Source organism: Manis javanica, chromosome 2 (genome assembly GCF_040802235.1).
Source record: "Manis javanica isolate MJ-LG chromosome 2, MJ_LKY, whole genome shotgun sequence".
Classification (NCBI taxonomy): domain Eukaryota; kingdom Metazoa; phylum Chordata; class Mammalia; order Pholidota; family Manidae; genus Manis; species Manis javanica.
Window position 1 is genome coordinate 65287352 of NC_133157.1, and position 24729 is coordinate 65312080.

General features: G+C 38.7%; 1 protein-coding gene across 7 annotated transcripts in view; it reads right to left on the minus strand.

The window, feature by feature from the left end:
• Positions 1 to 24729, minus strand: part of DMRT2 (doublesex and mab-3 related transcription factor 2) — a 702131-nt gene that overhangs the window by 670107 nt on the left and 7295 nt on the right. For 4 of the 7 annotated variants that reach the window (XR_012127746.1, XM_073228610.1, XM_073228609.1 and 1 more), the window contains exons 4-5: positions 21605 to 21695; positions 20075 to 20149 (exon numbers count right to left, since the gene is read on the minus strand). Coding sequence is in view for 4 of the 7 variants with exons in the window: in XM_073228610.1 (XP_073084711.1) it covers positions 20075 to 20149; positions 21605 to 21695 (166 nt within the window). In the remaining 3 variants the exon portion in view is untranslated. The remainder of the gene's footprint in view (positions 1 to 20074; positions 20150 to 21604; positions 21696 to 24729) is intronic. The other 3 variants (XR_012127744.1, XR_012127745.1, XM_073228608.1) reach the window with 1 other exon arrangement.

A 24729-nucleotide genomic window follows, 5' to 3' on the forward strand; every position in this document is an offset into this window, starting at 1 on the left:
ACAAAAATCCCTTGATTATTTAAGAACATACAGACAAAGCATTTGATAAAGTTCAGTCATCTCAGAGAATTATAAAACACCAAGGTAATTTCCTGGACTTTAAATAGACTATATATCCCAAAACCTACATTAAACATCACATATGAGGAAGAAACATTTTACTTGTTTCCACTAATACTGAACACAAACCAAGAATGTCTGTTATCACTTTGTTTAATAAGAGGAACTGACTTGTTATATATGCTACATGGCAAGAAAAATACATAATAAGAGTAAAGATTAGATGAGGAAGGTAAAATTTATTGTTTCCAGATAATAGTACTGTCCCCATAGAAAATTCAAGAGAATCAATAAACCATTGGAACTTATAAGAATTTAACAAGGTTGTTGTATTATAAGATAAATTTACTAAAAAAAACAATAATATTCCTATATGCTAGCAATGATGTACTAGAAAATAAGATGCCGTTTACAAGATGCCATTAACAAAAATGACAGTGTATCTAGGAGTTAACAAAAATGCTTATAGCCTTTATAGAATAACCACTAAAAATATTCTGTTGAAGAATGTAAAGGAAAGTCTGAATAAATGGAAAACTACGAATTGTTCTTATACAGCATAATCTCAGTGCTCCCCAAATAATTCTACCCATTCAAGATAATTTCATCAAATTTCCAAGAGGATTTTTTTTAAGAATCCCATAAATTCATTCTAAAATTCATATGGGAAAGTACAATTCTACAAATAGCTAAGGCCATTTTGAAATAGATAAGCAAGAAGGGGATACTCACCCCACCAGACAGTGACGCATATTACAAAGCCATAAAAACCACATAGTACTGAATCAGGAACAGGCAAATAGACTGCTGGAAGGGAAAGTTCTCAGAAGCAGTGCCACACATGTATGAGAACGCCATCTAAGATAAAGTCTGCACCACAAAACAATGGGAAAAGAACAGATTGTTTATAAATTGTGATGAGAAAGTGGATCACTATGATGAGGCAAAAAATAAAGCTGGACCTTATAACTTCTGTGAAACTACAAAAAGGTGTACTTTAGATGGATTAAAGACATAAATCTGAGGGGTCAAACTTATAAGGAAAATATGGAAAAAATATAAAGAAAATTTCTAAGAAAAGGTACAACAGTATGGTTTTTACCTAGGGGGTGATAGAAAGACCTCTAGAAAAAGACCTAAAAACACAAATGCTATGATTTTAAAAATCAAATTGGTGAATCTGATTCTATCAAATTAAAGAACACCATATACAAAATAACAACTAAATGAGAGTTTAGGGGAAAATATTTGTAACATACAAAACCAGCAAGAACTTAATGCCTATTGTATGCAAATGATTCCTGAAAATCAATGAAGGAAAAAGTGGGAAACCCAACTTTAAAAATTAGCTAAGTACTGCATTGGCAATTCTCAAAAGGGAAGCCCTAGTAACTAATAAGAATATTAAGAAATGCTCAGACTCTTCAGTAAACAAAAAAATTCAAATGAACATAAGATTATTAGGATAGAAACAATTAAAAGGTAGGCCATTCCAGGGATAGCAGAATGTAGCAACGTGGAAACTCTGGTATACGTTAGGGGAAATTATAGACTTGTACAGTCATTCTAGAAAACAACCCTCCACAACTCCAAAATCCTACTCTGGTTCTACAAGTCAGAGAAATTTCTTGCATAGTTTCACAGGGGATCCACATGAGGTCAGTGGCCAGGGAGTGGTTTGTGGTACCATTACTTGAAGACAACCTAAGTGTACATCAGTAGGGTAATAATGAAACAAAGTGGATGTAGTGGTGGTCACCAGAAGCTGAGGGAAGGGGAAGTGGGAAACTGATGTTTAATAGTTGTAGAATTTTACTTTGGGAAGAGGAGAAGGTTCTGGAGGGTAGTGGTGATGACCATAGCACAAGGTGAATGTGACTAATGCCAAAGAACTGTATACTTTAAAACGGCCAAAATGGTAAATTTTATGCTATGCGTATTTTATCACAATTTTTTAAATATTTTTAAAAATACAGTGGATGCATGCTACCTTGCAGGAGTTAAATATATTAAGGTATCTGTATTTATAGCCATACAATCTTAAAAACAGGATTAAAAAAGTTAAAAACACATACACATTCCAAGCATATTTACTAGGATGCATGCATCTTTAAAGATTCATTACGCACATATTAGTTTGGAAACTTCTCTGGGAGAGGGAACTAGAAACAGAGGTTGGGGATTAAAGGGAAAAAAATTTTTTTAAATAAGAAGGGTATTAGAAGGACCAATGATGAATGACAATAAGATATTAGGAACTTAGAAGTTTGTACCTTTGGTTAAAAAGAAATGACATCATCCATTCAAAAACTTCTTAAAAGGACATAAAGCTTTATAGCTTACAGTTTATTATTTCCTTCATTTGAGAAGGAGTAAAATGAACCAAAATAGATTTAACTCCTAATTTTTTGGATCGTGAGTGAATTCTGAAAAATGGTGATTTACACATTGGCTAGGTATTGCACATTGGAAGTGCATCTGTTTTATGAGCTTTAAATATTTCCAGTGATCTCTCATTTCCACAAATTTCTCCCCTCCTCTTTTTTTATATTATTCCATGCTGAGCCAGATTAAGGGTTGGGTCACACAGGAGTTGCTGGAGTACTCATATTTAAGAGGTGCTAAAAATATCACCAGAATTATAGCAAAGTGGAAAAAATTATTTTTCCTAGCACTGCTGTTAAGAGAGTACTTTGCAAGGTTAGAAGGAATCCCATTATAAATTGTGTGTGGCCCCTCTCTCAAGGAAATACACAAATAATAACAGGAGTTATTGAAACTCAGGGCCACAAGGCTATCCTGTGAAGTTGTGCACAATGTCATTTATGTATGTCCTGCAAGACCATTGTTTCCTTGTTTTAACTGCCTCATTAGGAAGTTTAGTTAACCATTTAGTTGAACAAATACCCCACTCAGCCAGAATGCAAGGTTTCATACATTAGATAAGCATGTTTGGAGCTGGATTTAAGTTATTTGAGAAAAGAGAGGACAAACTAAGCTCTATGAAGGCACCAAGTTTTTAGACTGCCTAGGAGTTATCTGTTCCTGTCTGGCTCTGCATCCAGGATAGAATTACAGAAGTTCCTCCCTTTGAGAACTCTGGAACCCAGATGGCACTCCCATCACGTGCCAGGCCTTCAGGGTCCTCCTGTGCCCTTCATCTGGCCATCCTTCCTGATGTGGCAGAAAGAGGTAGAAGCAGTGGAACGCAGGTGGTCAAGGGTTCCTGTATGGATTCCATTTGCTAATGGAGCAAAGCTAGCACAGCTATGCATAAAACCAGGCCAAGAATCTTGGCCTGGCCCTACAAAAAGATATTTTTGAAAAGAGGTATAAGTGTCTTTATCTGACCCCAATTCTTAGGAAAGCTGGGTGGACCACTGCTAATTTCTAAAGGCATTTTGTGAATATCGAGAGAAGTGTGATTTCTCGTTCGTATGTTTGTTTGAGTGTATCATCTGTGTGGGATGTTCAGAAACCATAATTCTTTAACCTCTATTCTCAACTTAATTTAATGCAACTTAATCCAAGGTGTGAAGTAGGCATCTAAAAAAAACTATTTTCTGACTGCTGAACATTGACTTAGGGTTTGAAATCTGCTTTCTACATCAATTAGCAGTTTTCCTTTAAAATATACCAATTTTTTCCTCAGTTCACATATTAAGCTGATCAGTAACTTGTGCCATGCATTTAGCATGTCACAATGTTATGCTCATTGACTCTTCAGAAAGACCTAGAAGCTGAACACAGTGAAAAAATGATCTTTTCTGGTGACATGTCTAGCATGTTTCCTTTGCCAATTGAACAAATCTTCACTGACTGCCAAGGCACCATGGCAGGTGCTGAATACACCTGGAGCCCTGCCCTAATCAGACTGCTTAGAGTTTGGTAGTAGTATGATGTAGCAGATGAAGCCCAAAGCTAAGACTGAAACATGTGCCTCTTCCAGCCTATTCTACCTATCAGCTCCTGCAAAAATTCACTGTCCATCTCAAAATGGGAACCTGGCTTAAAGGTCTTTTCCAGCTTTTGAATTTGAAATTTGAATGAAACTTCAATATTTTTCTAACTTTCTTCTGTGTAATGAGTTCTAATTTTTGTAAAAAGACACCTACATTGAAGCATGAGCTTAATACTCATACTCATTATTTTCTTGTTCGTCCTCCCAACAGTCCTCTGAAATAAGCATGGATATGCCCAGTTTTCAGAGTAGAAAGCCAAGAACCTTCCCCACTGTCATGTAACTAGTAGGGACCAGGTGCAACACAACCCACGCCTTCTGGGAACAGTACGGGAGATCTTACACTGCGCGTGCCTTCTTTAACTGCCTCTGAGGTTTGTCTCTACTTATCAGCACTATCTTTTGCAGGCCCTGCCTGTGACCTAGCAGCTGTCAAACCCCAGTGTTTCAGTTTTGTGCAGTTCAATCTGATTCCCTTTCTGTGAAATCACCAGCCTCCATAGGAGGATGTGTTTGCACCATGCTCCAGTCAACTGAGCCAGCCACCTGGGAGGAGCAGCTATTTCCCAGGATGGGCAGGATGCCTGGATGACAGGCAACCGCGCCCCGCATGCTCCTCGAGCTTCTCCCGCTGTGCGCTGAGAGGCGTTCTCGTAATTTACGTGCCCCACCTGAAATATAGATGCTGAAGCACCAGAATTATACATCTGTTCCCTTGACTTTTTAACCAAAGAGTGCTAGTTTATTGCTGAGCTTAAGGATAAAAGAAGCAAGAAATGAAAGTTGGGTTGCTTTTTTTTTAAGTTTCCTCCCCACTAAGTACAATCAGATGTTAGATTCACTGAGCCCAGTGCTGGGTGGACGTTCACTTCACTTTGCCTCTCAGTTTATCAGCTCATTGTCTGAGGTAATGCTTTTCATCACAAAAGAAGACCGAAGGCCCTACACAAATATTTTCAGTTAAATGCATCGAGCAGCCCCAGTGTTGTCGTGCCAGAAAAAGTAAAACAAACAGGAATGATGATGAAACTGAGTTATCAGGCTTTGCAGGGAAACAACTGTCTTTTCATCTCTGGATATACAGCTCATCTTTACCCTGGAGTACTGGCTGGAATTCAGGGCAAAGGGCACCTATTCAGAAATAATCTATCCAAGACCGAAGAGCTCCACCATGACCCTGAGATCAAATGCCCTTTATAGCCTTGCCAGTCCAGGATTAAAACAGCAGACCTGTTATACTGTAATGCACAACTAAAGAATCAATCAGGGGAACCTGCTGCCTCAGCAAACACTTTCATCCAAAAGAACAAATTATTTGTGATATAAAACCCAGTGAGTATCTCTATTAAGCATCTCAGATGGAGGGGTGGGGTGAGTCTTTTCAAAGGTGATAAGGTAAATGAATCACCTAGTAGTTTGACATGTATTTTCATGGGGAAAGGAAAATGTCTAAGTGCTCATGTTCACCCCTGACTCTAAGAGATGTGCATTTCCTTAGGATGTATGACACAAGAAATTCCCTTGCACCTTTCCCACACCTTCTCCTTTGGCCAAGAGAATCTTTTTCCCTAGCCAGAGATTTGTGTGTGGTCTCCAGGTGTATCACCCAGAGTTCCTCCAGGTTTCTACACTTGGAGATCAGCACAGAAGGTACACAGAGTTTTTGCAGAAAATACAAGATGCCTGGGTACAAGCAGAGACCTAAGACCAGAGCCCTGTGATGGGCACCAAATGAGGGTCTACTTGACTCAAGAGTCTCTTTTCTGGTCTCCAGGAGCCTTGCCTATGCCTTGGGTCTCAATCTTCCTGGCCAAGGTTGGTTGATCCAGGATGGTACCTTAGCCAAGCCTGACCAATCAGTCTTTTCCAAGGAATTTTAACTGAGACAAGAGCAGGAATTCAGTATTCTCAGGGGTGAAAGCTATGAAATATGATGCCTGCAAGGGACCTACTCTGCAATGGGAGAGAATGATGCAGAAATGCATCAACAAGAGACGACAGATGACAGAGAGAGAATCCTGCACAGAAATAAAGGTCCTGGCTCCAATTGGTCCAGGAGCTCAGATGTTTCTCTGCTTTTCCTGGGATTTTATTTATCAATCCTTCTTCAATTGTATGAAAAACACTTGTATTCCAAAACTTCTCCATTTACGTTTAAACTTAGTATTTAAGGGTTAGACTTCTGTCATTTGCAACCCAAAGTATTCTAACATATTACCCAATACAGAAGCCAAAAGCAGGAATTGGTGCACAGATATTCCTCCAGTCTCATATCAGCTTATGGAGGGTGGTGGTATTTCTACTAACCTGAACCTCTAATCTATACTATGGTAGAAAGTAATTTGTCCTAAATCTGCAGGATAATGCAGTCAAAATTATTCAATATAGACTGAATTTTGAGAACAAGCATGAACGGATCATGAATATGCCTTCCTCATTACCCCTGCCCTTCATTTCAGTGCAGTTTATTTTGTATTCGTAGTATCTGGGTCTTCCCATGAATAAAAGACCTAAATATTATACTAGAAGTCTGGATAAGGGATACATTTCCATCCTGTCCTGATTTGGCATCTAATATCTGGCATTCTCATTCTCAGTAGGTTTTACCTTGATTGTAGCCCATTTTAAATCACTAATTTATTAGCAGAATGTTGGGTTCTGAAACAAATGGAGTTATTCTGCTGCTCCTTAAGATCCAACATTTTCTATTGATGAATTATGGAAAAATTTCATCCTATATTTTCTCAGAAAGAATTCTGATTGTTTTAAAACAGTATTTTCCAAGACAACATGTCTGTTTAAAAGTCAGTAGTATGTTTGGAAGTGAACTGGGAGCCTATTTATCTCCCTTGATCAAAAAGATGGGTTACAAGCTGAAAGACTTGTCTACAAATAGAAAAGGCAGGTTAGAACATTCAATAGAGCTACCAAGGAAATCCATTTGGGGAAAATTACAGACATAGAAAATAGTAACTATTCAAAGTTGACTTATATCTATTGAGTGCACACAATATAGGGCCTAATTTAATCTCTGTGACATCTCTGTGGTGTAAATAAGTATTTTCACTTTACAGACAAGAACTAAGGAGCATAGAATATGAGTAACTTACACAAAATTCTACAGAACTTGTGTGAATCCCAATGAGATGTTTATGAAAAATCAGTCCCCTTAGTTGAATGGAGAAGCGTGCTAACCCATGTTCTCGGGGGCTCTCTGGCCCATGAGACCATAGCTGATCACTACCTGTAGGAGATGAACCAAAGGCAAACAGAGCTCTGAAGTTAAATTTTCAAACTCCAATGGAACACTTTTCCAATGGTGGGGGAAGGCAGCAAAAGTTGTGATTTATGAGGATCTCAATTTAAAGAGGAATTAGATGTCATAACTGAATTTTAAAATGGCTACTGTATCTGATTAGGAGGAATCAAATAGTAAAATGATACCTATTTCTATGAATCAACAAACTAATATAAAAGTATCTAAAATATTAAATAATAAACACCTTAAATGTCCTTAGCCACTTCTGGGCAATTAAAGAGAAGATAAGAGGCAAAAATTGTGATTTATATCCAAATAAATGGTAGAGACAAAGTGATTACAGAAACTGAGAGAATGGATATAAGATAACACATTATTGCTACATATTCAAGAAAATAATGCTAACTTTTGGAATATTGCCAAATGTCCTTTCCCTCTAAAGTCCAGTGACAGCTCCTTCACTAGAATAGAACTACCTCAGAGGCTGATTTCTCACTTTTTGGGGGTACAGGAAACAACAGTAATGACCTGTTACTCTGGAAAAATGTGTCTTTGCTTTGACCCAGTGGGAAGGTATGAAACCTCCTTTTTCCTCAAATCAGCTTTACTGAGGTATAATTTACAACAATAAAATTCACGAATTTTAAGTATACATTTAATGTATACAGTTTAATAACCACGATCACAATCATGATATACATTTTCCCATCACTCCCAAAATGTTCTTTGTTCCCTTTTGCAATCAATTAACTCCCTCCACCCTGGCTCCTGGCAACCACAGATCTGTTTTCTGTCACTCTAGTTTTACCCACAGCTTGGGTAAACTTCAGTAGCATCTGATAAGCTGCCTTATTATTTCAGAAAGATTCATCATTTCTTTCCTTTAGTTAATCAAGAGCTCCTGTTGAAACTCCATCCACATCTTGAATCCTAAAATACCTGATGACCAAAAACTGGCCATACAGATTCCCAGTGTGGAACATAAGGACACCACCCATTGAGGATCAATCAAGTTAAAGAAGGTATTGATTATCCTGGAAAATAATGCCAATAGTCTGTATGTGCATCGATAGTGGACCATTTTTAAAAACTGGTACTTTCAAGTAAAAGAAAGATAATACATGTTAGGTGCTGATATTCAATGTTCTCAACGATATATTGTTAGGTGAAAAAAAAAAGATGAAGGAGAGAGAATCATCTGCTACCATTTGCATTGCAGAGGAGCAAGAAGAATATCTACATGTATCTTCTGTGAGTACTTATTAAATTCCTCTGGAAGAAATACACTAATTACAACCTGCAGGAAGGAGCAGGTGGCCAAATGGCATGAGTAGGAAGGCAAATTTTCATTGTATACATACACTTTTTTATGCTTTGGAGTTTGAACCAATGTATTACATATTCAAGATTTTAATTGAATAAGTAATATATTGATATTGACTATCTACAGTGTACCAAGTCTTGTCCTGGAACTTGTTGGGATCAAGGATGGTCTCTTTGAATAATCTGTTATCTTATATCCATTCTCTCAGTTTCTGTAATCACTTTGTCTCTACCATTGATTTGGATATAAATCACAATTTTTGCCTCTTGTCTTCTCTTTAATTGCCCCGAAGTGGCTAAGGACATTTAAGGTGTTTATTATTTAATATTTTAGATACTTTTATAGTAGTTTATTGATTCATAGAAATAGGTATCATTTTACTATTTAAAATTTTGTCTTTCAATTTAGGTCAAAATTGCCATCTGTATTTTTTCAAAGAAAGCTCATTTTACTACTAAAACTAATAGAAATTTCACTACTAATACACTAATGCTTTCGCCTTGTAAAACAAAATGTTATAGTTAAAATTAAAATTCCCTTATTGCTTCACTCAGCTTCTCCCTAACTGAGATGAGGTGACTTAGTTAAGGTTAAAATTCCCCTATTGCTTCACTCAGCTTCTCCCTGAGATGAGGTGACTTACCAGGTTAGTGTGTGTCCTTTTAGACCTATTTCTCTGCTCTTCTATCCACATGTTTCCTAGCAAATACATAGCATTCTGTGGTGTGTTTTTTTTAACCTATATGTAATAATGTATGTTTTCTTGTACATTATTTTTTTCCCCAGTGATATCTTTCCATGCTTGTACACATATGTCAAGCTCAAATTTTTAAGTCTGCACAGAATCCCATAATTTGAATGAGCTATATTTTAATCCATTTTTATCTATATGCATGTGGATTTTTTTTTCTCAGTTGTTTGCTTTTGTGAATGATGCTGCAGTAAATATTCTTATGCATGCCTCCTGGTATCCACGTGTATACTTCTCTCTATATTCCATAGTATCTAGTCTACTGCCATCTATAGAGTACTCAATATGTATGCATGGATTAGCTGACATTTCTGTGATATATTGATCTGAACTGTGATATAAAACAGGTAGCCAATAATTGTGTTCAATGATTATATATTTTCATTTCAGTATCATTCTGCATTTTATGAGGTATAAGTGTTCTGCATGGCCTCAGTTATATCCTAGTATTTCTCCCAAGAAAAAAAATAAGAGTTTGGATGCAGACAAGTTACATGTTGAATATTAGCCGTAATATTACTAGTAGAACAGATCATGTTTTGTCCACATTATTCCTAATAAATGGTACCATTGCTTTGAAAAGTTCCTCATGGCTTTTCATCAGAACACACTCAACAGATTCAGAAATGTTCTCCTCACTCTCTCCCTAATTCTCTACCCTCCTATTTATTCATTTCAAAGGCTGGCCAACAAAGTATAGTCTTTTACAAATGTTAACTACTCCCAACAAATAATCATGTATTTGCAAAGAAGACCTTTTTCACTCAGATCGGAGAAAAGAAACCTTGTTTCCTTCTATGAGAACAGAAACACTGGAACACCATGCACAGGCAGTTTGGGCATAGACTGTGGTCATGCAGGGGAGTGGTGAGAGAAGGGCTCAGGCAAGGGAGAGCTGTGCGTGTACAAGTGGAGCAGACTTATCTGGAACAGATCATTCTAACTAACCACCTAGTAGCTCGTTTCTCTGTGGAATTTAACTGTGCCCATGGGTTTCTGATGCAAGAGAGGGGCTAACACTCCAATAAAGAGGTTAGTAATAGGAAAGTCTCTGAATCATTTATCCTAATTGCTTGTTCTAAGAAGCTAAGCAGAGCAGGATCTGCTTTGATTAGCCTATGTTCATTTCTGCTTAAGACTGTGCAGGATAATTCTCACATCTATGTTTGAGGGGCTGCCATTGGGAACAGCAGCAATAGTGCATCACTGGGAAAGAAGGTGATATTCTTGCAGGCAATTCTTATTTCAAACCTGGTAGCTGCTCAGGAGCACAGGGTCTTATATATAAAACATAGGCTTCTTGGAAATAAGTCTCAAGAACTGGTGTTGTGTATACCCAAAAGAAATGAAAGCATATGTTCACAAAAAAATAGTTTATGAATGTTCATAGCATAATAGCCAAAAAGTGGAAATAGCCCAGATGTCTATCAACTGAGGAATAGGTAAACTAAATGCTGTATATTCATACAAAGGAATTTTACTAGTTCATGAAAAGGAATAAAGAACTGATAGATACTACAACGTGGATGAAACTAGGAAACACTATGCTAAATGAAAGAAGCCAAACACAGAGGACCACATATATGCATGAGTTCTTTCACATGAAATGTCCAGAATAGGCGAGTCTACAGAGACAGAAAGTTTTTTCATAGTTGACTAGAGCTGAGGGAATGGGAATGTTGGGAATGACAGTTAAGGGGTCCATCATTTCTTTTGGGGCTGATAAAAGCATTCTAAAATTGACTGTAGTGACTGTTGCAATGACGTTTTAGCATGGGGCCATTGAATTATACACTTCAAATGGGTGAATTGTATGGTATGTGAATTATATCTCAATAAAGCTGCTTGGAAGAAAAAAGTACAGCTCACATGACTTCAAGTCCACCATGCCCTCCAGCACCCTGGCCTGATTTCCTATGCCCTGACTCCCGCAGGACCTGCTTTGCAATACTGGAGGCACAGTGCATCCTAATGCTACATTCATAGCAGAGGGGATCATGAGCAGTAGAGGATGTGGTAAAGCGGCCCCAGCCACATGGCTGGCCATCAGTGACAGGCTGAAGGCAGCCCTCCCTGCTCAGAGTAGCGTCTTTCCTCCTTATTTTGCTATGAATACATTTGTGCCTAACCATATGTGTATATATAATCTCTGTGTTCCTTCCTCTCTTATTCCCTTATCATGTAACATAAGAAGTATTGATCTTATAGTATCTAAATGTTGTTAATTTTACATCACAGCATTGAAGTTACAGGATATCAAGAAGAATAAACATCACTTTAGGACTTTACCTCCCCTTCTGAGGAATAGATTAGTGTGTTTTTGGTTGTACACAGGACAGTTAGGCATGAATTAGGCAGAATTATGACCTTGTTGTCTTTATCTAGAGATTAAGATGTTTTAAGGGGATACACATGGATGCCACGCTGACAAGAGGTGGATTTGTAATGGTTGATTTTATTTGCCGTATTGGCGAGGCCCTGGGTGCCCTGATTAAACATTATTTCTGGACAAGATTACCATCTGAATAGTAGACTCAGTAAAGCAAACTGTGCTTCCCAATGCGGGTGGACATCATCCAATCCAGTGAGGGCGTGATTAGAACAAAAGGTGGAAGAGAGAGAATTTGCCCCTTTTTACTACCTACCAGTGAGCTGAGACATCCCGTCTTCACCTGCCCTCAGACTGAGATTTATACTATTAGCTCTTCAGAGTCAGACTGAATCACACCACTGGCTTTCCTGGGTCTCCAGTTCACAGCCAGCAGATCATGTGATTTCTCAGCATCTGTAATCACTGCCTAATTATTCTTCATAATAAATTTCTATATATACATATATATATATATATATATATACCATATATGTATATATATGTATATGTGTATATAGGTTCTCCTACTGGTTCTGTTTCTCTCTGGAGAACTCTAATACAAGTAAGTAGATAAGATGTTAGGGCTTTAGTTTTTTTGATGAGGAAGATGTCACCTAGAAAAGTATAGTGATTTGTCCATGGTCACAATGCTACCCAAAGGCAGAGCTCACTCATGCATCCTAGCTGTGTGTTGGGCACTACGGATACAGTGGTAGGCCAGCCTGCATATGGACCCTGCCCCATACAGTTGAGAGGATGTGAGTAGGAATTGGGAATATAATTTTTCTTAAACCCAAGATTCTATGCCAGAATGTCTCCAAGTCCTCAAGCATTTGCATTCATTTGCAAATAAACTGGTTTACACTCCTAGCCCTTATTCAGTATTTCCCTCAATTTCTCAGAGTATGGTCTGCATGTACCTATATTGGAATCATCAAAGGTACTTGTACAAATAAAGGTACTTGTAGGTTACTGGGCTGTGCCCCAGACCTGCTGAATCTGAATCTTGGGAGCAGCATCCTAGAAACTGCATTACGAACACAAACACTCATATACCTAAAAGTCTGAACACCTCTACTCTAAGGATTCCAGGAGGGTTTAAATGTGGAGTAAAGGGTTATATTTTCTAACTCCACCTGCCTTGCCACCAATTTTTGGCTGTTAATCACTGTTCTTGACTCTTTAAGTCCATGTAACTGTAGGATGGAAAACTGTCTTCTCTTTTTCATTCCAGCCCAAGCACTATTTGCAAAGGCTGCTGTATATTTACTTCTTTTAAAGACCTGAGAATAATGAAGATGGAGTAGGGCAATTAAGCACGTTATGTAGAACAAATAGGAACTTCATTCTCAACATTAAACATCTTATGTTGACTGGCTCTATCCACCAGCAGTAGAGCATATCATTGTTTACCAGATATTTACTTCCTCTCCCCACCCCCCACGGCCTTGCCCACCTCTGCTGGGGTGGCCAGGAAACAAAGGAAAATGTGAGGATGAGTTTGATTTTCTCAGTGCTCCCCAAATGCTACAATCTTGTCAAGATATGCCCTAGGACAAATATTCCCCTTCTTGGGGGCCTGCCTCTGCCCTTCTCTGGACTCATTACAAGAAATGAGAAGAAGCACTCAGGTGACTCAATAGAGGTTCTTCATTCTGCCTACAGAATACCCAGAGAGTCATACATCTCTGTAATTCACAACTCATAAAATAAAGTGGCCTCCAAAGCATACCTGTCCCAGCCACGGCAGTACCTGATGGCCTAACAGCTTTGTGCTTGTGCTCATTCCCAAGCACCCTCCTGGAGAGAGGCCACCAATCACCATCCGGTTTGTAAAGGTGTTTGGCTGTGTTTTCCATCCAAGAGGCAAGATATGAGTAACAGTAAATTAAGAACAACCAGCCTGACCCTGTAACACAGATAAGAAATGCAAGGACGTTTTCCTCTGAGCAGGGCTGCCACAGAGAGAGGACAGCCCAAGTGACTCTGTCTTCCAAGTGCAGGGAAAGGAGCACCTTCCTGGGAAAACAGAGAAGGTTTTACAACAACAGATGAAACCGGGTGGCATGTTCTATGGTTTAAAATGAGGAAGTGGGACGCCAGCCAGGTTGGACATGAGGTCAGTCAGCAGTGTCTCCCTAAGAACACCCACATGACTGGGCTGCATCATGAAGCTGTACTCTTCTCATCACATCTGCAGGCAACTATTTATGTTCTAATGACGAATCTTCTCAGCCACACTCCCCTCTCCAGTACAACATAATGTGCCTTTCCAGCAAGATTCGACAGTCATTTGTTTCATTGGAGGTACTCTATATTCAATCAAGATCTACTCACTTTACGCCACTTCTCATCCTTTGTCCCCACTTTCCCAATCCTGCCCCTCCAAGAGGAAGACACAGTGCATAAGGGCATGGATTCTAGAGTAGGAGAAAATCAGAAACCTTGGGCAAGTTGTTTAATTACTCAAGCCTCACTCTCTTCACTTGTATCTGTAACTCTTGTTATGATTTTTAAATGAAACTTAGCACATCATAAGCAGTAAGTAAATATTAGCTAGCTCACTGCCAGTATGCCCACACATGTCTGTGCCCACACCTGCACTCGTCACAACTTGGAGACACAGAAAGCTCATGGAAATAAAAATCAAGGGATTTGTGACCTGAACAATTTCACACCCTGTCCCTGTCTGTGCACCACAAGGCCTCATCTGTACAGTGAGGTGTTGTCCTGGGTCATCTCTAAGAACCTATCCAGGACATAGAGTCCAACAGTCTGAGTGCACATTCAGGCAGCTCTGTATGAACTGGCACAGAAAGTGCTCCAAGACACGGCAGTAAGTGAAAAGGGTAGGGTGCAGACCTGTGCCCACGGGACCTCCTCCCTGCATGTGTGCCCACAGCCTATCTCTGCAAAGATACATATGGAGCTGGCAACAGCCATTGGAGAGGGGGTTTGGGATACAGGAAGAGGGAGACTTCCTTTTCCCTGTGTACCTTTTGTAGTCCTATACCATATGCATTCATCTCTTATTTTAATAATTTAAAATCTAGAAAAGAAGTGTATATTATAAGAGGTTACAAAATGCCTACTTTTCATTTTAGTGTATTTTCACCTACACCTGGTTTGCTTTTGTAATAATTTTTTATTCATTATAATATTAAAAAATTAAATGGCACAGGCTGCAACTCTGTGGAATTGCAAGGCTAAATTTTTCCAGCATAATAATTAGTTATCAAAACCACTCAATTCTCCTTGTAGGCTGTTTGAAGTTAGAGGTTTTTGGTAAGAAGGAAATACCTTCTGGGAATCCCATAGATCAAAGATGAGGAGAGTGACTTAATTATATATCAAACACTTTACATACATTTATCTCATTCAATCCTTCTAACAATTCTCCATGCTGTTAATTTCTCCATCACATGGAAGTAAAAAAAGAAGTTCAGAGAGGTGGGATGACATGCCAGGGAAGAGCTGAGTTTTAAACCCAGGTCTAACTTGACTCCAAGGCCATGTGCATTCCTGTCTACCATGCTGCCGCCTGGAAGTAATCTAAGGGAACAGGTTCATATTAAGAATATTGGTCATTTATGTGAGTGGGGAAAGGAGGGGAAATGCCATATAAAAGGTAAACTAGAGCTGGTTTAGTTGCTATGAGCCATGTCTGTTTCCGGTTGCAGGCTTTTCAGCATCAGGGTAAGCATCTTAAAAGACATCCTCTGATTCATGCCTCAGATGCCCGCCTAGACAATTTAGCTCTATTCTACATGAAGTAGATTTTTTAAAGAGTCTCTTTCTAAAGGATTAATGCTACAGATGGAGTCCGGCCATGTGACAAGCATGTGGCCAAGCCAGCATTTAAACTTAGGCCTTTCAACAGCCAAGTCTTTAAGGCCTATTTCATCTACTCCTCTTGTTTTATAGATGGAAATAAACCTGAGATCCAGAGAAACAAAAGCAGAGACAGGATGCATTGGGTCAGAACTCAGATCTCCCAGCCCTCAATCCCTTCTGCTGCCTCCTACACAAAGATGTTGCCATGAAAATGAGTCATTTTTCATTTGGGAGGTAGTGTTAAGACACTAAATAGGAGTACAAACACTGAAATTCCAATGACCTGAGATTCTTCTCTACTCAGTCACTTCCCAGATATATGGCACTGTACACTTTACTTCTCTAAGTTTGTGTCCTTATCTGTAAAGTGAGGATAACAATTATTCCTACTCATAAGTTAAAACTTTGTGTGGATTAATGAAATAACGCATGCAAAGTGTCAGACAAAAAACAAAGAACACAATAAATGTTTCCTATTATTATTGTCTGGCATAATACATAACAAAATATATTAAACATATGGATGCTTCTCCTGCAGTAGTCTTTGAGCTCTTCAAATGCAGGGACCATGTCCTATTCATCACTGAAAGTAATTTGGGAGAGGGATTTATTCCATTCCAACAGCCCACTATAGCAAGGCATCCAATGAGATGTTCAGATGGGGGATTGCCATGGCTTATGCCACACAACTCCCCACAGAGACCAAGTGCAGGTACCTTACCTGTAATGCTCAGTCAAAGCAGACAGCAGGAATTAACTGAACTCATCAGAACTCACTCTTAAGTCTGAATGAAGGACAGGCAGTATTAGAGGACAATAGGTAATAGCAAAAGAAGCCAAAGATGCACATACAGATAACAGCAAAGAGCAGCCATGGTGGGAAGGAGAATAGAAAAAATAGATGGTAACCAGAGGAAAAGCAGGTACAGACAGTAGACACTTCCTCAGAACAGAGAAGCCCTCTTTTATCAAGAGGAATTACATTCAGCTGTTTGTAACCAAGACCCAATGACAAGGGCTCATGCGCACGAAGAACTATTACCGCCCACAGAACATGAACAAATAGGAAAGCAGTGCAAGGCTGGTACAGCCAATCCTCAAACAGAATGGGCATCCAATGCCCTTAGTTCTCTGCTCCACCCTCATGGCTGCCAACCTCAGGGTCATAAGATGCTGCTACTGGAGTTTCAGATTCCAGGAAGAAAGAAGGCAAAAGAGAGAAACTCCAAAGGTGATCCTCCCTGTTGTTTCAGTCCCCTTAGAAGAGGTTTCCTGAAGTCTCACCATGGCTGTCCATGTGCATCTTGATGGCCACACCTAGATGCAAACTAGGCTGGTAAGTGCTGCCTTTTAGCTGGGTATGTCAGCAGTCCAAATAAAACCAGGGCCCTGTTACTAAGGAAGAGACGAGTGCATATTGAAGAATCAACTAGCAATTTCTGGTACTCTCCCTGGGTCACCCATCTAGCTGCCAAGGGAACAAGAAAGTAAGGCTGCTAGACATGGGCTGAGCCACCTTGTATTACCCAGACCATGTTCCATTCTTTGTGATACCTGCTAGGTAGCTAGCTTTCCATCTTCCTTATTTCTTTATCGTTCCTTAAAATGGGCTCTTATTTTTTAAAATAACTTCAGTATGCCTCTGGGGTTGTTTTCTACCTTTAAAGAACCTAAATAACACCTTGCTCCAATTACTGGCATATATGTGGCACACAGAAAGTTCTCAGTAAATGCTCATTAAACTGAACCGAATTCCATGAAAAATCACACAATTACACAGTTCTGTCACTTACCCAACTGCTCTCTGCCTGCCCTGAGTCTTCAGATGCTTTATCTCAGAAGACATGCTGGGGCTTTTGTGTTAGTTTTTCACTGGGATGTTGCTAGCATTTTATGCAGTCATCTTTAATAGCAAGCATTTAGGTGCTTTCTGTCTTGTGGATCACATTGGGTCCCTCCCTACATTAGTGTGTCAGTTGAAGAATGACGGTCCTTTGTTGATTTCATGCCCACTGTCACCAAGCTTGAGTTTCATAGCAAATTGGGGCAACTGAGGCTAAACCCACTACTTCCTTGCAGGAAACTCCTATATCTCCAAGTTTCATTTAAAAAAATCTCTGATTGCAATGAAAAATAGAGAGAGGGAGAATGAAAGCGAGCTGAGTCACACGTGCCTGAAATGACAGGAAATAAGCGTGGAATATCTCCAAGCAGCAGAAAGGAATTGAAAAACAGGAGGGTGGCCCACATTATACAAAGTGTAATGGAGAGAGAAGCAGGGAGTGTAATCTACATCCAGTTCCTAGATTATGAATATTTGAAAGCCATATCTTGGTTGTCTCCACCTCTCAGAGCTCACTATTGCCCAGCCCACAGTAGGTGCTTAATAAATATTTGTCATATTAAATGAAAACACTATTTAGGTCTAAAGAGCCAGGTTTATGGTGTTTCCAAACAATAGCAAGTAGAACTGAAGTTCTATTTCATGATGCTTGAACAGACTTGGGCTTTACCTAAATCAGTAATCTCAAATCTACTTTTTTAATCATATTAAATATAATTTTCAATCAAAATTGACCACAGGCTAAAACAGAGGAGAGGCTATTTTGGAATTCATTATTTATTATTGTATAGATAATATCCTAAACCTAATTAATCCCATGAATTCATATATGAAATTAATTGTATTCAAAACTGAACCAACTGCTTATATATAATAGGACTTTACACGCTGCAAAACATCACAATGGAAAAAAATCAAAGTTAGGACATATGTCCAATCTAGACGTTTTGTGAATTTCATTACTCAAATTGGGATTATGCAGAGTGAAGACATAATTCTGTTATTCACAGCTGTGTCTGATTTAAGGTATTAAGCTGAGTTGTTTCCTTCTGCTATCTTTTAAATTAAAAGAACAAATTGGTAGTATGATTTTCTAAAGAATTTGGTTGGGAGGGAAAAAATATTTCATCTAATCCTCCACAGAAGTAACTTGCCATAAAACCAGGAATTGCTGGAGTTGAAAAACATTCTCATTCAGCAAATTTTCTTGATGCAACTCTGTGCTAGGACCTGGGATGCAAAGATAAATGAAGAATCTCAGCTTGCTAGTTCAAACCCATGTCCAATGCAAGGTTTCTTCCTGTGCTCCACACAAAGGCCTCCAACTACATCTTTACAAGGCAGACCCATCCATTTAGAGACAACCCAAACTGAAAGATGATCCCCCTTTTACTGAGCTGTATCTCACTCCCTGTAACAACTTATGAGCTCTCATTATTTCATACACAGACCCAACGGACCTTAATTCCTCCTTCTAAATGGAATTACAAATCCTCCTCTCCAGGTCATCCCCAGTGTCCTTAGCTGTCTGTAACATACAAGACTTGATGACCTTTCGCCATCCTCAGCTTTGGTTCCATTCCTCCTATGGAACCAAATCCATCACCAACCCCATTAAAACTGCAATGCCCAGGACTGGACATAAATTCTCAGATGTGATCTGATGGCAGGGTCAGGGTGAGAACATGGTAGCTAGCATTCCCCTTGTACTGGAGAATTTCTTACAGCCATGACTCAATTGTGGTCCTTTTTGAGCTTTGTGATCCCTTATGACTCCCAGATCATTTTCATCCAAACTAACATCAAGTCAAATCTCTCAACATATAGTTTCATAATTGGGTGGCAGTTGTTTTCAAAATCCAAATTTAAGATTTTCCCCTTGATATACAGTCACAGTATAAGCCTAATTCTGCCATCAATAAGAGTGGTCAGAACTCCCAACTTAACGTCATCCACAGATCGATAACACACTAGCCAGGATACAATCCAAAACAAGAAGACCCATGAGCTATAAGACTAAAGACCTTCCTAGGAACTGTGTGGATTTATTACTTGATACCTTTTGAAATTAGCAGCTCAAACAGCTACAAATTCACCTGACTTTACTGCTTTTCATCCAGAATTCCTTTTCATGAAAGACTTTGTAAATACCTTGCTGAACTGAGACCTATCTTGCCTATGACATTCCCCTGATACCTTTCTAGTAACCCTGTCAAAAGAAAAGACATGGTAATAGTTTGGTTTGACAGCTTCACAATATCTCACGTACCTTCCTGTGATAACATTGCATGACCATACCCCACTAAAACATTTTGGTTATGGCTAACAGAGGCAGAATTCCCATGGGCCATGCTACTCAATAATAGGAAATGATGTACTTACCAGTAAAATGCTAGCCAGCTTACTATATTTAATGTCCTAGGTCCACCTCAGGTAAATGAGGTCATTTCTCCTGGTTGTCTTTGTTGTTCTAAAAATGTTGCACAGTCTTCAGTCTAATCAGTACATATAAAGCAATTACTCCATTTGCCCATCCCTTAGCTTGATCTTCAACTTAAACTCTAATCGCAACATCAAATTCAAAGGTTTGTGGCTTTTGGTCTTAATTCAAAACAAAGAAAATAATAACAAGATATATGTTAAATCAAAGTTTGGAGACAGAGTAACTTACCTAACTGGCAAGGTTGGGATAGGGAATGGAGCCTGGGTGGCTGTCTGTTCCTTCCCCTTCCTTTCAGGAGCCAACCTGCATGCAGAGAATAGACACATAATCACTGTGCATGTAGGAAAGGTGTGGTGGGCTGGTGCTGTCTGGTCTAAGAGGGTAAGTCTGTTTAATTCTGGGGTTTAGTGTTAGAGATAATCCAAATGGTCTCCTTGCTACTGGATATGTCATTCTCCAATATAATCATAATCAATAATAAAGGTAACAGGTATATTCTAACCTCCAAATGCCAACTCCTTTGTCTTATCTCTAGATTGAACTCTGGGAATGTAATGGACATATTAGTTTTTAGGTTTCTCAAACACCCATAACAAAACACTTTGATGGAGAGTTCCCCAGCCAAAGATGCCTGTTAGTGGGGTCCCATACTGGGGTAGAAAGGGTTCTGTTCCCGCAACCCTGCTCTACTTTCATTTGCTGGAAGCAGCGCAGGGAAAGTGTGGCCATGGCGTGAACATGCCAGAGGATCCAAAGGTGTGACAGCTGGGGCTGTCAGTCAGTTATGCTTCCCCAGTAGGTTCTCTTTCTTCTTCTTTATCTCAACTGTTCTCACACCACCATGGGATTGTGTGTGTGTGTGTGTGTGTGTGTGTGTGTGTGTGTGTTAACTTTATGAAGTTAGGACAGATATGCAAATGTTTGTACACTGAGATATCTATAGTCATGCAGCTAATACACATATATAATGTGTTACATATACTATATATAAGCCTTAGATATACTTAACATTTGCATAAAAAATCTTAGAGATAGATTAGGCTGTATCAATTCATGTTATGTATTGGGGAAAATATACCCAACTTTGCATACACAAAGATGGAGATGTAGAGTCAATTCTTGATATGGCCACTTGTCAATTTTATATGTGATTTATATGAGGAACAAAAGAGCTAATAAATATGAATGTGCTCTGCAAATTAGCAGGTACTATATAGTACATGTTAATTATTATGACACATTTACTATCACACCAGATGCCAACCTATTTGCAGGTATCTCCATCCAGCAGGCCCTAATGTATTTATATAGCAAGTTAAAACCAAAATAACTAAGGGTGGTGGAATGTGTTATAGGCTTGGTCTAATCATTAAACTAAATATAAGCAGATACCACACACCAAAGTTTATATGTTGAAGAATCCAGCCATCTCAAGAACTATCAGCCCTACAAATTGGAACTAACAAGCAAATAAGCCTGAGCTAGACCTAGAATAGGAACAAAGAAAGTTAATCCAAAAATAAATAAAATTAGTTGGGCCAGTAAGAACTCCTGTTTAAAGACCCAGCCTTGATTCTAAGTGATGTCTTTCTTATTCTACAGGGAATTGTGGCCTCCCCTTTTTTCATCTTGACCTCTTGCCATTCCTTTGCTCCTTAGCACTGCTGAGGCTTAGCAGAAGGAATTCCAAGTTAATACAAGTCTTTCATTTCACAATTAGAATTAAGCTTTCAAATGCAGAAGATACAACACACTCACTTAATCTCACATTCAAAGGTGCACAGCTTATACTGGAGCCTCTCTTGGCAGAGTGGTGTTGTCTTGGTGAGGAAAGGAGATGGTCCACATGCTGTGGGAGGAGGGGAGGCAGGTTAGGGTGGGGGGTACATATGCCTGAGAAAACGAAGCTCCTGAAGATGGGAAGAAGGTGAAATCAGGGAGTGAGAAGTGCTTGAAGAGATATTTGCACACCCATGTTCACTGCAGCATTAATCAAAATAGCCAAGAAGTGGAAACAACCCACATGTCCAGATGAATGGATAAACAACATGTGGTATATGTGTACAATGGAATATTATTCCACCTTAAAAAGGAAGGAAATTCTGACATATGCCATGACATAAATGAACCTTGAAGACATTATTCTAAGTGAAATAAGCCAGTCACAAAAAGACAAATAACAATGATTCCACTTATCTGAGGTGTTATTACCTGGAGTCGTCCAATTCATACAGACAGAAAGTAGATGGATGGCTATCAGGGGATTTGGGGAGAAGGGATATTGTTTAATGGGTATAGATTTTTAGTTAGGCAAGGTGAAAAGAGTCCTGGAGATGGATAGATGGTGCTAATAGTTACACAACAAGGTGAATGTACTTAATGCCACTGAATTGTACAGTTTAAAATGGTTATAATGGTAAATTTCGTATTATATATATCTTACCACAATTAAAAATATGTATTTTAACCAATTAAAGAACTTCTAAGTTTGGAGGAAAAAAAGAGAAGGGAAGCAATTAGTCCACTTTATGACGATGCCTGGGTCTTGTCCTATTTCTGCCACCAAAGGGTTAGAAAAGGGGGAATTTTTTAAATTGACTATTTCTGGCTTAGAACAGTTTTAGGTTCATGGCAAAATTGAGGGGTAGGTACCGAGATTTCCCATATTCCCCCAAGCCCAACACATGTGTACCCTCCCCATTACAAACATCCCCCACCAGAGTGATGCATTTGTTACAACTGCTGAACCTTCACTAACACATCACCATCACCCAAAACCCACAGTTAACATTATTGTTCACTCTTGGTGTCGTACAGTCTTTGACTTTGCTCCCATTCTGTGGAAATGTTCTTAAATTATTCATGTATATGAAATTTTTCATAACTCCATTGCATTAGAATCTAAAATCCACAAAAAAGTGTATTAAATGTGCATTAAAATAACAGAACTGTTATAAACATTTGCTATTCAAAGTGTGGTCTGAAGACCAGCAGCATCAGACCCCTGAGAGTTTGTTGGAAAAGCAGAATCTCAGGCCCATCCCAGGCCTATAGATTAACATCTGCTTTTAACAGAATTCCCAGTCAATCCATTGTCCATTAATGTTTGAGAAGCACTATTGAAAACTATATAAAACTGCAAACTGAGCAAAAAGTAAGAATGCTTGGTTAGTTGAGATGGAAGAAAAATATGTCATTAAAGGTGCATTACTGTACTGCGAATTTAGGACAAGGTCCATGTTGTACTATCTTTTACATCCTTAAAAATGACTAAAGCCAAATCTACTGTCTTGAACATAGAAATCACTATGCGATTAATGTCAATGATAGTGTTCTTTGAAGACTCTACATAAACAAATAATAGCTTTTATGGAAGTGAAATTATTAAAAGAAACAAAGAGCCAAGCACAAAGCTCTCATTGAATGACTGGTGGAAGACTTGGTAGGTCTGAAATTCCAAGAGCTCATCATTACAGCAAAATGAATGCCTAGTATAATAACACAATTTCCAAGGAAAGTATTGACCCTTATAAATGTTCAAGAATCATAAAATTCTGGCTACTGGTAATGTGAGAAAAACTACTAATACCCACAACCAACCACCTGGATTCACTTAAGATTAAAATGATATAGAGGACAGAAAGGATGTCCCAAAATATTAACCACAAAAAGGAAAAAAGTGACAAACATAAACATTCAAAATATTAGAGTAAGAAAGAGAAAAAACCATGTTTGGATTTAAGAAGGCCTTCTCCTTTGGATTTTTTGTGTGGGTTTATTCTAATGTGTTTTTCCCATTAACTCTTGCAGCAGTTAGGGTCAATCCTATTTATTCTTAACACTCAAAACAAAAAAATTAATTCCTGATAGCAAGATATAAGAACTATATAAAGCAAAGATGATGGGGTGGAGGAATATGAGGAACAACTACAGTTAGATTTTGCCTCTGACACCAGGACATTCAGGGCTGGAAAACATTTTTATGATAATCTTCAACAGTTGGGATCTCTTCCCACTTTCATTTTCTAGTCCTCTGGCAGGCTTCCATTTGCTCTGGCTTTTACAATAGTATAAGTAAGTAAATTTGACTCAACAAAACCAAGTATTATTTTACAAGTACAAACTGAAAATCAATCTAAGGTTTGGCTTGCTGCTTTTGAAACTGATACTAATTTTAAGCACAATTCAGAGAGCCCCTGGAGGTTTACAAGAGCTCATCAGTAGCAAACTCACTTTAAAATAATTTTAAAAGTTTTCCAGAGAAGAAAAACTCTTGCTACCAAATTTCTTTCCACATTCTATGTGCCTACCTAGTTCTTGTTACTCAAATGAGAGCAGAGTTGGAAGTAAAAACTCGCTCCATGGCAAAACTAAAGGCGAGGTATTTGGCTCTTGATTTTCTGTGTTGAAATGTCTAACATCTTAGAACTTCATTTGGGGTCCAGAGATGAGGTCTTCAGAGATAAATCGAATACTCTCATAAAAGTCTTATTCTCATTTTATCAGCTATATAGAACAGTAGCTAACATTTTGTTGAGCAAAACAAGGTCATAACGAACTCAAAAACAGGGGGAAAGGTTTAAGACTCCAAAAGCCACCCTCATGCTGTGATAAACATCAGCAGTTTCAGCAAATGTCAGCTGAAGCACTCTGAATAGTAAATGTTTATCTCAGAAAAGAGCTACACGGAAAACCTTTGACACTGGTAAAAATGTGGGACTACATGTAAAGTTGATACCCAGGGACCAGCTGAGAGTTCTGACTCTGCTTTTTAAATGCCTGCTGTCACCAGGCCTTCAGAAACAGTGACGTAACACATGCGTTATCATATTGAACTGACTGCACCTTACAAGGGAACTTGCTCTGTGGCTGCTAGCAACCTA